The sequence below is a fragment of the Pseudonaja textilis genome, chromosome 2, assembly GCF_049901715.1.
Source record: "Pseudonaja textilis isolate UNSWEBS1 chromosome 2, rPseTex1.2, whole genome shotgun sequence".
NCBI lineage: Eukaryota > Metazoa > Chordata > Lepidosauria > Squamata > Elapidae > Pseudonaja > Pseudonaja textilis.
In genome coordinates this window covers 73,328,499-73,344,987 of record NC_141991.1, presented here as the reverse complement: position 1 = coordinate 73,344,987, position 16,489 = coordinate 73,328,499, and the positions used below count along the sequence as shown (strand labels likewise).

At 40.4% G+C, this 16,489-nt stretch overlaps 1 protein-coding gene across 3 annotated transcripts in view; it reads right to left on the bottom strand.

Moving 5' to 3' along the window:
* The window catches only part of PDGFRB (platelet derived growth factor receptor beta), a 94,745-nt gene that overhangs the window by 21,729 nt on the left and 56,527 nt on the right, over positions 1-16,489 (bottom strand). For 2 of the 3 annotated variants that reach the window (XM_026696600.2, XM_087924298.1), the window contains exons 9-16: positions 15,441-15,567; positions 14,466-14,671; positions 12,154-12,248; positions 11,306-11,438; positions 9,827-9,931; positions 9,332-9,442; positions 7,202-7,355; positions 3,153-3,319 (exon numbers count right to left, since the gene is read on the bottom strand). In XM_026696600.2, the coding sequence (XP_026552385.2) occupies positions 3,153-3,319; positions 7,202-7,355; positions 9,332-9,442; positions 9,827-9,931; positions 11,306-11,438; positions 12,154-12,248; positions 14,466-14,671; positions 15,441-15,567 (1,098 nt within the window). Of the gene's footprint in view, positions 1-3,152; positions 3,320-7,195; positions 7,356-9,331; positions 9,443-9,826; positions 9,932-11,305; positions 11,439-12,153; positions 12,249-14,465; positions 14,672-15,440; positions 15,568-16,489 lie in introns of all 3 variants that reach the window. The other variant, XM_087924297.1, reaches the window with a different exon arrangement.

Here is a 16,489-nt window from a genome sequence, read left to right as displayed (position 1 = left end):
TCTCCACCAGATGGGGGTCCAAGACCTCCCCAAACAATCTATCCCCTTTTAAAGGGGCTGATGCCACCTTCCACTTCTGCTGCCCATCGGTCTGCCAGTTTTTTAGCCAGACCGTTCTGCGGGCAGCGACAGAAGTGGCAATGGCCTTGGAAGCAAATCTGACATCGTTTAAAGTGGCATCAGCAGTAAATTCAGCCACTACAACCAGCTTATGGATGTCTTGGTGCACTTGGACATCCATGGTGGGAACCCTGCCTTTCAGCTGATGCAGCCAGTGTAAGGAAGCCCTCATAAAGAATGAGGCAGCTGAAGCAGCCTTGACTGACATCTGGTGGGTATGTTGGAGGGATTGTTTGATCCTCTTGTCCTCCACATTCAATGCCTTCTCTGGGTCAGTGAGATTTAATGAGGAAAAAACCAAGGCTGCAACTGGATTGTCCACTGATGGCACCTTTAATGAGCTGCTTAGTTCAGGCCCAATATAAAAGTAGCAGTGGTTGTTGCCTGATAACATGGCAGATGTGCCTGGGGATTCCAGCTTCTTCTTTATTACGTTCAAAACTAATCTAGGCACAGGAACCATTTCAGGCCGAACCGTTGGTTCATCGAAATATTGGTCTGGAAGAACAGTAAGTAGTGTCACCTTCCACTTCCCCAACATCTGCCTCTGACCCCAACTGAGTCGTCTTCCTAGCCTTGAGCAACTAGGCCCGGAACTTTTGAGAATCAGAGTCCGGTGAAGGAAGGTCTCTCAGGGACCACAACTTTGTCTCCCTCTGGTGCTCTAAATGAGATACTATGTATAGAGGGGTCAGGAGAAGTCCTGTCCCTCAAGGATTTCTGCTTCTCTCATGACTGGAATGTTCTAGGGCTGATGATCTGATACCACCGATTCAGGCCTTTGCATAGCCCAGAGGTTTTCCACAATGTCTTGCCTTATGGACCTTGAGATAATTGCTCCATGTGTGCAGGTAATACTGTTCCTGCCCCTTCAGAATCACACAAGCCAGCAGCTGTGGGCATAAAAGTTGCCTCCACTCCTGGTCTGGATCTCTTAGGAAGAGGTGCCCAAGATTCATCCTGGCAGGCTGCTTGGGGATTCCCTTCCCTCTAACTCCCTCTAGAGATTGTGGTTTAACAATGGCAGATGAGTTATCAGGTAACCAGGCTTGTAAGTTGGGTCCATTAGTGGAGGCAGAAGGCCCAGGCGCCATCTGCAAAACTAGAGGTGGAGCAGAAGAATCTGACTCCTCTGGGCGTGGTGAACTCCAGCTCCTCCTACCAGCAACATGCTGTCTTTTCTTCACCTGTTTTTCTAGAGCCTTCTGCCTTCTCAAGACATCCTGCTCCTCTGCCCTGGAACGTCTTTGAGGGCCCTTTTTCTTTTGCCTGCCCCTAGATTTACCTCTAAAGTAGAGGGACTGTGATTACCTTCCTGATCTTTATCCGCCAACTGGAAGGTTAAGATTTGCAGGACAGTCAGAGGGAAAGGATGGATCCTGAAGGGGAGGGGATGAGGAGTTACTTTCACAATAACTGCTTACCTTGTCACGTTAGGCCCCATCCAAATCAGGGAAATCCTCTTGCCTCTGAACTGATAAAGCAGGTGTGGAGAGGCCTATTGCTGGGCTGCAGCCTCACCCTGCTAGTCACCACAGTAAATTAAAGGACCTGGGTACAGGTCTACTTGTGCCCACGCTATCACTTCAGTGCGGGAGCAGGAATCACAGCCTTGGCAATGTGGTCAATCTGCGCCCTCAGCTGTGGTTGATCCAGTCCTTCTTGTGCCAACTGCTAAGCACAGCTGCTCCCCTCAGTTGGGATCGGGCTGACTGCCTGATCAAGCGGCTTGCTTTGTGCTGCTGCAAAGCCTCCTCCTCTGCTGGGCTTATTGCTCTCTCAGCCACTGCTGCCTGCTACTACACTGAGTGCTTCGCAGCCACAGTGATCGAAAACGAAAGCACACAACCCGAATCATAAGCTGTTTTTCCGTGCTGCTGCTGCACTACCGCACAAAACAGCTGAGGCCCTTATCGGACTGATTGCTGGGAGCTGCTCCACATGGTAGCAGCTCCACATGGTAGCCACCCTGAGTGCAATTGCCAAGAATGGAGGCGAAAAGCCTTTCTTCCTTGGCTGCAGCTTCTTCTTGAGGCTTTAGAGCCTTTTAAAACATTTTTCCCTTTTAAACAGAAATGGCCCCCACTTCCAATAGAAGTGGAGCCCCAGCAACTCACATCCGTCCTGGCTGGATTGAGTTGAAAACTGGGACATGGCCATGGTGCAGGGTGGAGCTTCAGTTTTTTCTTCCCTGCCAGCTCAGCTTCCCCATTTATTTTCTGGGGAAGCCTGTTGAGGTAATTCCCCGTTAGGAGAATGAGCGCATACAGGGAGACGTAGAGGGAGTAGTGTTGGAATAATACACACAGAACACACAGATACACTGTACAGTAAATGTAGGTTTTTACTTCCAGAAAGGTTTAAGCAAAGTCCAAAATAAGCAATCCAAAGTCATTCACAAGTTAAATCAATCCAGGGATAATCCAAATATCAAAGTCCAGTGTCAAAAAACAGTTCAGTAACAGACTTACATTAAATCCAGTAATATCAGTCAATTAGGAAAAATGGAGGAACGGCAATATTTTCCAACAGAAGGAAACAGAGATACTCACTCAGACACACTCTCTTCTGAGACTAAGACTAAGACTAAAACAACCTAGGTTTCTGGCTCCATCTTATGGCCGTTTGAGTAACCACACCCAATTGCAGTTTTTAGCATGCTCTTAAAGAGACAGTATTAAAATGTCTATCCTGGTGTATATATTTCTAACCCAAATATCTGTTAGGTGACTTATATTCCTAACAAAGCCTGTCAGGGAACACACTTTTTGAGGTGCATGGCAACCGGTTGTAAGTGCGGATGGGTTTCCATCACCCAGGTTGCAATCTCATGGCCATGAGGGCACTGCAATTGCTGTAACTTTGGCCACAGGCTAGTAAATCCTTTTGTTCTACACTGTTGTAATTTTGAATGGCTGCTGAACAAATGTTTGTAAATTGAGAACTACTTCTGAACTACTTCTGAATTCTTAAGAATGAACAAAACTTCATTTTTTTGTAATTATGCAAACTGTTTTTTGGTAATTTCTTACCTGAAGGCGAACAGCTGTCTAGCTCATAGGTCGCTCCATAATTGGAAGAATCAATGTCTACATACTTGATTTCACCCTTCATGTCAGACATGGGCACATAATCCAATGATTCATCCTTACTCATGTCCATGTAGCCCCCATCGCTTTCTACGGATACCGATGTATGGCTGCAAAGAGGGATAAGTTTTTAAAACCATTTGTACCCTTAGAACAGTTTCCTGATAATAAGTCACCTCTAGCATAAAATCAGGAAGGTAAGAATCAAAACTTAAATAGTATTTTCTTTCCTCATTATTTGTTTACAATAGTAAAAGCTCTGCCCATAGGCAAAGAAAAGGGAAAGTGCAAGAGAAATTATTTTTTGCAAGAAAAGGAAACAAAATATGATGATTGCCTCATGGAAACTAGAGAAATATTTCAAGTGAAAGGTTAACTAATTGCTGTGATTTATACACACATTATTTACCAACAAAACTGAATTAAAGATTACTGCATGTCTCACATGTGGTCAAACATGCGCATGTGGTCAAATATCTGAGTTATGAAGCACCTTGGCTGTTATCAGTAATTGAAGAGCATTATCTGTATACAGCATGTACCAAAAGTCAAGCTCCATGGGCCTATTACAATGTTTTATTGCTTTTTTTTTCAGAGAGAACCTTATGGTACTTAGGAATATTCAAAAATCATGCTTCAAATGAGTTAGGAGTTAAATGTATAGATAATTCTCGACTTATGATTGGTCACAGAGTGACCAAAGTTCTAACAGATTTTCCCAAGACTATTTATAATCTGAATTCAAAGTTCTGACAACCATCCCCATCTCCATGGTCACATGATTACATTTTGGTTGCTGAGCAACAGACTCATATTTATGGCTGTTTCAGCATTCTGTGGTCACATGACCACAATTTATTATGCTTTTTTCTTCAAATAATGTTTACTTTCAGTTTCTGGTAAAAAAAAATAACCATTGTGGACAATAGTTTCACTTAATGACTTTGCACTTAATGGTTGGAAATAGTGCATGATCACCCACTTAATGACTGGCACAACTTATGACCGTAATTTTGGGTTCAACTGTGATCTAGGTCAGAGGACTATCAGAGGACCAATTCAAACACTTAATGTAATTTAAATAATAAATTGTCTGTGGGGCATGACTTTTAGAACACCCTGTATATGTGCATGGAACGTACCATAACTAGAAGAATCTCTGAATATCCTTTCCCAAGGCAAGATTTCGTATACATAAAACTTTGAAATGTCTCTCTTCATTTGGTACATGCAACACATTTTACTCTGGAATGTTGATTGGAATGCATGTGCTTTCTTTCTTTCTTTTTTTTGCTTTTAAATTACTTTTAAAAAATAGGTTTTCATTTATGTATGTTTGTGCTTTTCATTTTTTATGTACATATATATAGGATACATATAGACAAAAATATATACTTGCTTTCCTACACTGCATAAGAACAATTCACATGCAAAATATTCCTTGTACTATCCTGCGCATAATAAAAGCAGACTTAACAGTTCATTGTTATTTTTTATAAGCTACATTCCAATATATTTGGAAGTCTGCTGATTCATGTTGGAGACAATTTCTGTATATGTGGATTGCAACTTAGAAGTAATTTTCAGATGAAATAACACTCATCTTAAAGGAGACAACTACCTCCCCATTATATTTATTTTATTGTAAAATGTATTAGGCACCCATCTTACTGCATGGCAACTCTGAGCAGCTTACAATATTAAAAGATAGAAGAGATCAACATACTGCAGATACATCAGCCCATGGTGACAGATGACCTTACCCAGTGGTTTCATGCTGTTGTTCAAAAGGAGTGGAGAGAGCCCTGAGCCCTGTGACACACCAAAAGATAACTGCGGAGGACTGGAACACTCACTTCCTATTAACACATTTCCTTGGAGAAAGGAGTGAAACTAGCGCAAAACTGTGCCACCCAGCCTCAGTCCCTATAGCTGACCCAAAAGGATACCATGGAGCAACCCGGCAAAGAGTCTCTCTCCCTTAGCAGGTTAATGAAGTCTCTAAGTGCTTGTGGAAAGCAAAGCTTGCTCCCTTTCCCCCTGAAATGGCTCCAGCACACCAGGAATTTCTCTCACTCACCACCCTCATAACGAAAGTCCTGGAAGGTGTGCCTGCTTATTTTTCCAGTACCCGAGATATATACATACATACATATGTCGAAGGTGCACCTGACTCTCACTTCCTATTAACATATTTTCTTGGAGAAAGGAGCCAAACTAGTGCAATACTGTGCTTCTCAACCTCAGTCCCCATAACTGATACAAAAGGATACCATGGTTGATAGTACTAAAAGCCGCCCAGAGGTCAAGGAGAATAAGGATGGTTGCACTACCCCATTCTGCTCTTGCCAAAGATCATTGACAAGTGTGAGCAATGCTGTTTCCATCCCATAATGGGGCCTGAATCTTGACTGAAAAGGATCTAGATCATTTGTTTTATATAAGTTCCTCGAAAGGTGCTAGGCCATCACCTTTTTTACAACCTTCACCAAAAAAGGGGTGCTTGGAAACTGGACAAAAGTTGTCCAGGCTGGTGGATCAAACCATTCCCAGGTAACCAGGTAATACTCCTTCCCAGCATATCATATGGACTGGCTCCATGCATGAGATCCAACCTGGAATGAATCCAAGCAATTTTGTCCATCAGGTGTTTAACATATTCCACTGTACAGCCCTGAAGATGATCATCTGAGCACCTCTGTCCCAGGAGGGACTGAGTGAGCCAGTAAAGGATTGATAGGTGACACACTGGGGATACAATAAGGGTGGAGAAATAATGTTGTGTTCTGACCTAGGCTTCCCCAACAGCACGAAGCCGAGTCCTCATCCTGATAAACCCCCTTTATTTAATTTACAATGAATTTCCTCTCCAACAAAGTCCCAGCCAACCGTCTTTCAAGATAGATCTTTATCAGGCTTGGAGAGTGGCCAGACCGATATCTTTCAGATGCTGCAATACTTTGGAAGCATGCCAGAATGAATTAATTGTCTCCTGAAAAGCCCCACTCCCCTTTCGCTCCTCTTTTATTCTCTAGGGGAGGGGCCATTCACTGTCCACCTTTCGCTTTACTCCCAAGTCAGCCCTTGTTCCTCAATTGTTTCCTTCCTCTGGCATCTCTGCGCATGCGCACACTGGGAACAGGCTCTAGCTGTTCTTCTGCCTCACTGATGTCTGACTCCAAAGGCAGCTCATAACTGTCAGATGGCCCTGTCCCCATCTCTGCCTCAGACACAGAGCACTCGTCAAAGCCTTTCCCAGACTCCAGGACTGGCCCATGTTCCTCCCCAACCATCTTAGTGTCCAAGTCTGCTGTCAGCTCTGCTGGCCGCTGTTGGGCCATAATATGTTGTTTCACCAGTCTAACTTGTATGAGATAGACTTTAATAGCAGCTCTAAGTTGTATCTAGTGAGAGTTATTCTAAGCTTTCCTCCAGCAGCACTCTGAGCATCTCTTAACCTTTTCAGAGCCAACAACTCCTCCACGAACCATGGGAAATGATGGATCAAGAGAGCTGCAGAGAACTGCAGAGGCATGATCCTATCCAGGGCCTTAGGTTCCAGGGCGTTGCAAAGGCTTCAGTAGGGCCATGTAGCAAAACTGCCAGGATATCTTTCGGTTCCTTTTGGTATTCAATATGAGAGAATTCTGATTAAAAATAGCATAAAGTGAATAAGTCCAAACTGAGTTGAATTCACTTTAATCGTATTCTGTTTATAAAGGAGAAGTAATCCCTGAAGATCTTTTTTCAGGGTACTAGGAAAATTATAACTAGAAGAAGCAGGGTTTGGGAAGAACACAAAACTCCTAATCCTCAACGCTGTGGCTCATCAAAGAATAAATCTATTCTTCTTTTTCAATGAATTTTTGCATAGGTTTCTGTATCAGTGGATTTTTCAATTTGTTATATTTGTGTTTATAAACTCGGCCTCACTATTGATATAAGTTGAGTATGACTATATAAATAGATACTGTAATCAGATTTACAGGCACCTCTGCAGCCGGTCCACACGCATGCCATTCCCATACAATTCTGCTTCTTGCTTGGCTTTCTCACTGTAGCACTGCAGGAAGGTGTGCTTGTTCCTGTGCAGATAGTCCACCAGGTCTCCGTTGCGACAATATTCAGTTATGATGTAGATGGGACCTATACAGAAGGCCATTTTCAGGAAGTCAGAGAATACCTTTTGTTCATAAGCTAATGATGGACTTGCTGAAGTTGCAAGTCTTTACAAGCATTTGTTTGGGGTGTTGACATAACTGAGCACTCCACTAAACTTCAAGACTACCATTTCCAAACAAAAGCTCATCTAGAGTATTTCTTTTTTGAATACTAGATTTTTGTGTGATGGAGCATTTTACTTAGCAAAGCAAGTATTTGGGGGATCTCACATGTGTAGTGAATATAGTCCAGGTAAAATAGTATTACTTAGATGTGGGAAGTAGACTTCCAACTCTTTCCCTGTATGTCCTCTTTCTGAGTCTTTTTTTAAAGTGTTAAAATGTCACTGCATGCTTTTGTAGAAGCTTGTAAACATACCCTCATATTTCCCAGATGTATATCCAATTTTCTTTATTAAAAACCAATAATACTATATTAAACATCATTTGGAGCAACATTATTATTGCCAAATATTGGAATAATACAATGGATTGATATTTTGAGGATATCTGATGGCCAAATTACCCTCTCCTTACAGCTGATGGATCAATTCATACTCTTATTGATTGATATTCTTCTCTAAGTAGTAGAACAGAAGACACAAAACTCCTTTTCCCAATTAAGAGACACAAAGAGTATTGCATATAAATAGATCAAACACGTGTATGTGTGTGTTCCTATGTATCTGAATCCATAATATCTATATAACTATTGATCTATATCATCAAATCAGTATGGATTGTCATTGCAATCAGATTACAATAAAATAGTGATTGTAAACAAATGATCAAGCACATATTGCTTGCTCAGAGAGATTTGTGCTGCTGTCTCTTGGAACATTCATATCACACAACTGCCATCTGCTGACTATTCTGCTACAAAGCAAGAACCTTTAACTGGATCAGCATGTGAAACAGCTCCTTGTACCCTGTTTCCTGCACTGACCCTCTCATTGCTTTCATCATTTGGATTAAGTAATGTTTCTTTTTTTCTTTAAGAGTTGCAAATACCTGCACAAATTACATAGCATAGCATACCTCCCCTAGCACTGGAACCTGTTCAAAACCAGGAAAGTAGGCAGGACATGCAAGGTATAATTTTTAAAAACTATAATGTGATTTTAAACATTTTAGCAGATGGCAGGAACAGATTTATTTGATAAAAATATATTTCAGTGTACCGTAGCTATATCAGATGATCGTTGTGTTATTTACAAACCTAGCTATTTACATAATCTTAAAAGCATAAATGAAAAACAGCTAGCAATGTTGATACAAGGCATTTAGAAAAGAGGACTTTTCAGAACCGATCTCCATTAACATTTGAATCTATTCTTTGATCAGAACAGTCTCTATAGTATTAAAAGGCTAAAAATAGCAAATAAAGTTGAGTATAATGGATTCAATAAAACTAACAGGGCTTTCATTATATATCAAAGATGGTTTCATTCAAATGACACACACTAAGTGGTAGCACACAATTGGCCTTGGCTGATCTTGAAAAGCTAAACATAGTTAACTGTGATTAGTAATTGGATGGAAGACCACTTGGGAAATCCAGGGTTGGATATTAAATCGGAATGGTTTTTTTTTTTTAAAAAAAGTCCCGGAAAGGCAAGACAAACTATTAATGCAAAATTCTAACTAAATCTCTCCATGTAAACTCCATGTCAGGAGTTGAACTTAGATTTTTAATGAAGAAATTGAAATATGTGTGGTTTGGAAAGAGGTAAATGGTAGTGTTCTCATTTGCATTGGGTGGAAATTGGGAGGGTGATAAAAGGCAGGTTATATCCTTTTCAGAAAATAGCTACACAGGAATAGCTCATTAACTAATGAAAACATGAACATCTTCATCTATTTGCCAAACTCCACGCCAAATCAAAAGATTGCAGTTCCAGAAGAAAATGGCAAGGGTAGAGACAGACATCCGGGTTGAAGAGATTAAAATGAAAACAGTACCTCCTTTGGTGCAAGCACCAAGCAAGTTCACAATGTTCAAGTGAGGCCCAAGGTGGCTCATGATCTTCAGTTCTGACATCAGAGCCTGCTTTTCACTGCTTCGGGCTGTGGCTGTAGGGTGGATGAATGCAGTAATGAAATATAGATACTACTTTATTTATTTAAGAGATTCATATGGCCGCCTATTCGCACATGGTGACTTGAGGTGGATTGCTTTAAAATGCAATCCACACTGGGTTTATACATGAAGGAAGATTGGGGCAATCTTGTTGGATACTGAACCAGATAAATCATGCATGCTATTATATAGATAACATATTATACATTATGGACACCGTTATGTATGCCACGGGATTGGTACCAAAGATAAGTGGATAAGCAACAAATATGACAATATATTGTTAGACAGCCTAAAGGAGTAAGCCAGGCATGGAAGACGGCATGATTAGTTGTATTTCCATGTGCTGGTAGGAAGAAGAAACAATCCAAACTCACACTTGAGCATTTTCACAGCAACTCTCATGGTGGACTGAGAATGGCTGAGGCTGTGAGCAATTGCTTCCACCACACGCCCAAAGGCTCCAGAGCCCAACGTACGTCCTGCAGCAAACAGAAGATAGATCAAATAGCTATGTGATTTTTGTTTCCCATAAAATAGCTGAGAATAATAAGATTGCAACAGTCAAAAATTCTGATTAAATTAAAATAAAATATAAAATACATCCTCCTCTCTAACTACAAATAGGGGAGGGCTTGACAGTATTGTTGTATGGATAGTCCTTAACATGAAAGTTTGGGCAGTAGAAAGCGCTATGCCACAGGGAATGATTTAGGGGTGGACCAGGGCTGGCCTCTCCCTGTCTGATCTGCTAAGAGTGTGATCCCGATTAGAACAGTATGCTAAATGTGACCACTTTGTTGTTGTTAATCACGAAGTCGTGTCCAACTCATCATAACCCCATGGACAACGTTTCTCCAGGCCTTCCTGTCCTCTACCATCCCCTGGAGTCCATTTAAGCTCACACCAACTGCTTCAGTGACTCCATCCAGCCACCTCATTCTCTGCCATCCCCTTCTTCTTTTGCCCTCAGTTGTCCCCAGCATTAGGCTCTTCTCCAGTGAGTCCACCAGGGGCAGAGTAATTACATATTTTGAGCTTCACATTCTCAGATGTATTGTCGATGTATTAAATTTCTAGGTCACTTCACTTCAGATTACTTTCTGAACAACTTCACAGAATTAAAAAAAAGAGCAGTACCAATATTCCTCCTTCATTATTATAGTCTTAACTGTCAAAACCACTGTGATGATATTCATGAAATACAATTTAACAACTACATTATATCCAGAGTGCCACAACATATGTTGTTTATACAAGCTGCTGATTATTTTTCTAAGCCACCAATGTAAGGGCCTTTCTCCTCTGGCATTAACATGGCTGATGTCTCCTTGGCAACCTCTTTTTTAAAGCTCCTGACTCGGCCTTCATCTTACTCCCAGCCCAATTCTTTCATGTTTATGAAGCACCTCACTGCATAGATACACAAATGTGAATTACTGGGTTTTCCCATAACATTAAGTAATGCATATTATATTACAATCTGAATATAGTTATTATGCCTGTCATCCATCTTTCAGCATCCTTTAAAAGCCTTTGAAAAGTATGCTGCAGATCAAAGGATGAGGCTTCACAGTCTAAGAGCCATCTAGTGAGAAACAAGACTCAGACCTGGAATTCTGAATGCAACCTTCCCCAACCTTGTACAGATGAACTCTCCTCCTCCCAGGTGTCATGGAGAAGAATCAGTAAAAGGGTTTCATTATGGACTAAGGCTTTCTGTTCCCCATAGAATTCCATTAAAAAAACCCTAATTTTAATTGCAAGAACTCTATCTGTTGGATAAGGGTGGTGTTTAGTGGTATCTAGCTTCTATGTATTAAACTTGTCTCTTATCCTTCTCCTCCTCTTCTCACCTAAAACCAGCCTGTCCCTTGGGACTTCCCAACTGGAATCATAAGGCAGTTGCATAGGGTCCACATAGATATATTCATGCCCATCAGAGCTGACTGACTCAATCACCTTCCAGCGAATTTCATATCGAGGCTTCTGGTAGAAGGAAACAAAATAGTTAGAAGATGGCAGGGCTACATAAGATGCAGCCCCACTGCAAGAAGAGGCTCACTCTGGAGATCTCCTCCTTGTGCAATTTGCCTAAGGTATTATTGCACACCCAAACCTATAGTCTGTCTCTACATACAAAGGCCTTTCTCCAAGGGAAGAGGGCTGCCTCCTTCCCTTCCTTAAGAGAGCTAAAGTAGTTCAAGTGGTACATTACAACATCAGCAGAAGTTTCTGCACAGAAATCAATGGGTCTTTCAATAAGGAATGCAGCCTGTAACTTATCCCACCCATTTACAAAGCAGCCATTTAAAAGCAGCTCCATTAGCTTAGTTAGCTTCCATGATATAAAAATAAAAATTATTTTACAAACTTGAAAAATGTTCATTCTCTTTTTAACATTCTCATTTTGATAATAGTTACAGATTTAAAAAGTTGACACATTGTCACTAAGAAAATTGAGAAAATAATTTCAAAATAATACCAAAAAAAGAACATTATTTCCTATAAACAAGTATATACTTGCCCTACAGTATGGAGAGTTTTGTAAGTACTGTAATCTTTGATTGGTATTTCAGATTATTCTCAGAACCTTGGCATAGTAGACTTTGTTTAGCCAATTGTTTCCTGAAATTCAGCATAATTATTCAAAAGATGAGAATTTAATAATCTGAGATACTAAGGACTAAAAGCAGATTCTTACTTTTCGCCACAAGAAAATGAGGATCACCAGGAAAAGAACCATGAGAATCACAAAAGCCACGATTACTGAAATAACGATCACTTTAAAAGGTAGATCTAAAACAAGAAACATAAACAGAATTACTACATTTACATATACATTTATGGCTCAATATACTTATTTAGATTCTTAATCCATTTTTCACCTGCAAAGTCTCTTACAAAGAGACTTAAAATAACAACGTTACCAGCCTTTTCTTTCTCTAGGGCCTCTAATCATAGCAGTCATTCAGCCAAAGCCAGGTCAAGATTCTCAAGAGGCAGCTGTCAGGCCACAACAATGGCTTTCAAAGTCTGCAAAATTAGTGATCTCTTTCTGGGTCAATGGCTTTTTGGCACCAGGATTTGTCGTTACAATCCTGGATAGGCAAATCTCAGAGGGAGGGCTGAAGAAGGTCCAAAACTATCAAGGACCTTGGAGTTCTCATATCAAATGACCTAAGCACCAAAGCTCACTGAAACAGTATTGACAAAAAGCAGGGGTGGGATACGACAGGGTTCGGGATTTGCGAAGTTCGGTGATTTATGATGTGCTTCCCTGCACACTGCGAGTGTGTTTGTAAATTGTCATCAGCTGTGTGCAGAGAAGCAGCCTTTGAAACAACCCTCTTTTCCTGGTTTTTAACTGCAGCTGTGCCTCGTTCAGCAGCTGAAGTTGAAAAATCAGAAAATAAAGATCAGGTAAGAGCCCGGTTGGGCGGGTGAGCAAAAACACCAGCAGGTTCTATGTTCAGAGCTACTGGTTCTGCAGAGGTGGACAGAACCGGTAGAAACCCACCCCTGCCAAAAAGGCTTTAAGAGTTGTAAATTTAATTTTATGAAGCTTTTCCTCTGGTAATACTGATTTGCAAACTAGGACATTCAAAACCTTTGCTAGACCAAAACTGGAATTCAGCTCTGCTGTCTGGAATCTACACTGTATATCAGATATAAATACATTTGAGCGAGTCCAGTAGTATTTTGCCAGAAAAGTATTCCTCTGTTGTAACAGAATACCCTACACCACTGGAGTTGAGGTTCTAGGCTTAGACAACCTTGAACTACGCCGGCTAAGATTGGACTTAAGCATAGTACACAAAATCATATGTTACAACATCTTACCAGTTAATGCATATTTCAGCTTTAACCACAACAACACAAGAGCACACAACAGATATAAACTTAATGTAAACCAGTCTAAACTTGATTGCAGGAAGTACGATTTCAGCAACAGAGCGGTCAATGTCTGGAACTCACTACCTGATTCTGTTGTCACCTGCTCAAATCCCCACTCCTTTACCCTCAAACTAACCTCTATTGACCTCACCCCATTCATAGGAGATCTGTAAGGGGTGTGCATAAGCACACAATCGTGCCTACCGTCCCTGTCCTATTGTCCCCAATTATTAGTTCCTATTTCTTATACTTAAACTTATATTTATTCTTATTTCTATTGTGTTGTAAGCTTTTGACAAAATAAATAAATAAAATAAATAAATAAAACCTTTTCTTGATCGATTTCCAGATAGGGCACAGAGACAGAGTATTTGCATTTATCTTCTGAATCATCTCTTGTCATCTGCAACACATCTCGAGGGATCACTCTTGGGTGATCTGGATTTCCCAGCATGGTGTGTGTCTTGCCTGCTTCAGTTGGTCCATAAGCCAATATGCTAGCATTCTGCTCCTTCAGCAGATGGTGTAAGAGAGGCTGAATTGACCCTATGCAGACATCATGTTGGGTGGCTGCCTCACCATAAAACACATCAAACCTGTATTTCATAGTCTCCATCTCATTTCTCCAGTTGAGATTTTCCAAGGAGTGGGTGTCCACATCTCATACACATGGAGCTTCCTGACCTTATCCATTTCCCACTGCTAAACATAATTGTACAAAAGCCTGTACTTTTTCTGAGGCATTATCAGAGCACTTTTGTACTTTAAGATAGATATATAGATAATGTAAAAAAAATTGCCTGTTGTTCATATATTTCTCTTTCCCTGGCTTTTTCATGTTTTGCCAGCTAAATGCTTTGACATTTCCTGAGGTTTATTAAATAGCATAAAGTTATATTTTTGCTAGCTATGCTGAGTGGCGTGTACTTGCTATGATATGAATATAGAGACTAACTGGGATGATGCTGGGTGAAAACTAAACTGGAAATTACTCAAGTTATAACAGATGTACAGCACAGCTAGGGGACACAAATCTACTTCTGCCCACACCAGTGCAATAACACTATTGCATTTCTACATGTGTGACAAAAATAATAAGATGGATATTGCAGGACTCACTGTATGGGACCAGGGTGATTTGCTGAGTGTGAGCACCAAGGAGATTTTGAGCTGCACATTGGATAAAGATAGGCTCATCTACTCTGTGAAAGTGGAGCTTGCTTGTCACAACGTATACTTTTCTGTCATCTTCATAAGTGAAATTTGTTTGCAGATTCATCTCTTCTGAGGTGTTTCCCAGGATCTTAGTCGTTTCCCCCGCACACCTGTTTTTGAAAGCAATTAAAGAGAGCTTGACCAGTATCTCCATCATATTGAGTAATATGTTACTTCTCTACTGTAGCATATTCCTTTGTCTGCGCATCTAAAGATTAGTCCCACTAAAAGTTTTCTCAGCAGTAGGTTCTGTACATTCAGGAGCTCCATGCTTAGCTTCTTAAGCTGTCCTGCTACAGATTGAATTATTCAGCCCAGAGGCATCTGAGCAGCAGCTATTATTCTTATAATTATTTTGCAGTTCTCTCAAGAGTATTTGTGTAAAAAAGCATAATGGCCAATAATTTTGCCCCAAAACAGCCATTGTGAAACCACAGGGATGATCAGGAAAGGTTTGTGAATTTAACATCTCCTCTTCCACCTCCCCCTTCAAAAATATATGGGATAATGGAACCATCCCAAAACAGGGCTGAATATGCTCAGTAACTATGAAAAGTTGATGGTCAGTTGAAAAAAATGAAAAGAGAGGGGGAGGAATGGAGGATAACCTGCCTGAATTGGGCATATTTGGGGACTTGGAAGGCTGGACAGCAGTACCCCTAGGAATGCACTGAGACATTTTGATGCATATTTTACTTCTTGTGAGATTCAAATCATATTCTAACAAGCACAAGATCTGAATTTACTCCACGTATAATGAGATTATAAAAAGATTGATCTGCAGCAAAATCCCATGGCAAGTTCTTTCCTGCTGTTCTCCCCACCCAGGGCTTTAAATGCAAAATCTCTCAATATGTTTGGTGCAAATGTTCTCCTTACCATTTGTCATTATTACAGGTATACCAGGTAATCTCTGGTTGGGGCATTCCTTCTGTAGTACAGATCACTGTTTGCTCACCATTTGTTTTGTTGCTACTGTCTCTCAGTTCAGTGACTGTAGCTGGGACTGGTTACATTGGAGAAAAGAATATGAGATAACAAATAATTGGTTACAGGGATATACAGTTTTGTAAGGGAAAGCTTCCTGAAAAATGAACAATACAAAAGGTACTTTCTGAGTTAGAAACATGATGTTTAAATTCACTGCTATATCTTACTCAACTGATATTCCATTTATCCTATACTTTATTTAAAAAATAATAATAAACTGAGTGCTTTTAGTTTCATATCCATACGTCTCTGGAATTAACTTTATTAGGAAATCCCCTAAAGTGCTGGTGACATACACAGTTACCAGTTATTGAGCAATATTACTACTTGGAAGGTTGCAAATAAATGATGCATTATAGTTATGAGTCTGTCAGTAAATTAATGATCACGTTAAATCACAGAAAACAGGGCAATATTAATACCTAATAGTCAGACTTGTTATTACGCATACAGTGGTCCTGCATTGAAGACACACTTTAATGCATGCACAGCAATGGGAGAAAATTTCCATCATTCTGCACACACAAAAATGGCAGACTGAAGATGCTATATGATCTTCATTCATGGGAACCACTGCAAATACCTACTATGATAACATGCCAAGGTGTGATTTTTCTTAACAATTATTGCATAAACAATTTGCTAGGTTGTTTTGCAGTATGCTGAACCATAGTTTTTGAGTAATAATGATTGGGTTTACGAGTTATGCTAAGCCATAATATAGCTTTTAGGCTTCAGATTAGCATGTTGTATGAATCTAGTCAGAACCCTTTAGATAAATATGAAGACTACAGACCAAGGGACTTTAAACTTGGCATGTTTAAGACTTGTGGATTTCAACTCCCAGAATTCCTGAACTAACATACTGGAAGAGGAATTCTAGGAGTTGAAGTCCACAAGTCTTAAAGCTGTCAAGTTTGAAGACCCCTGCTATAGAC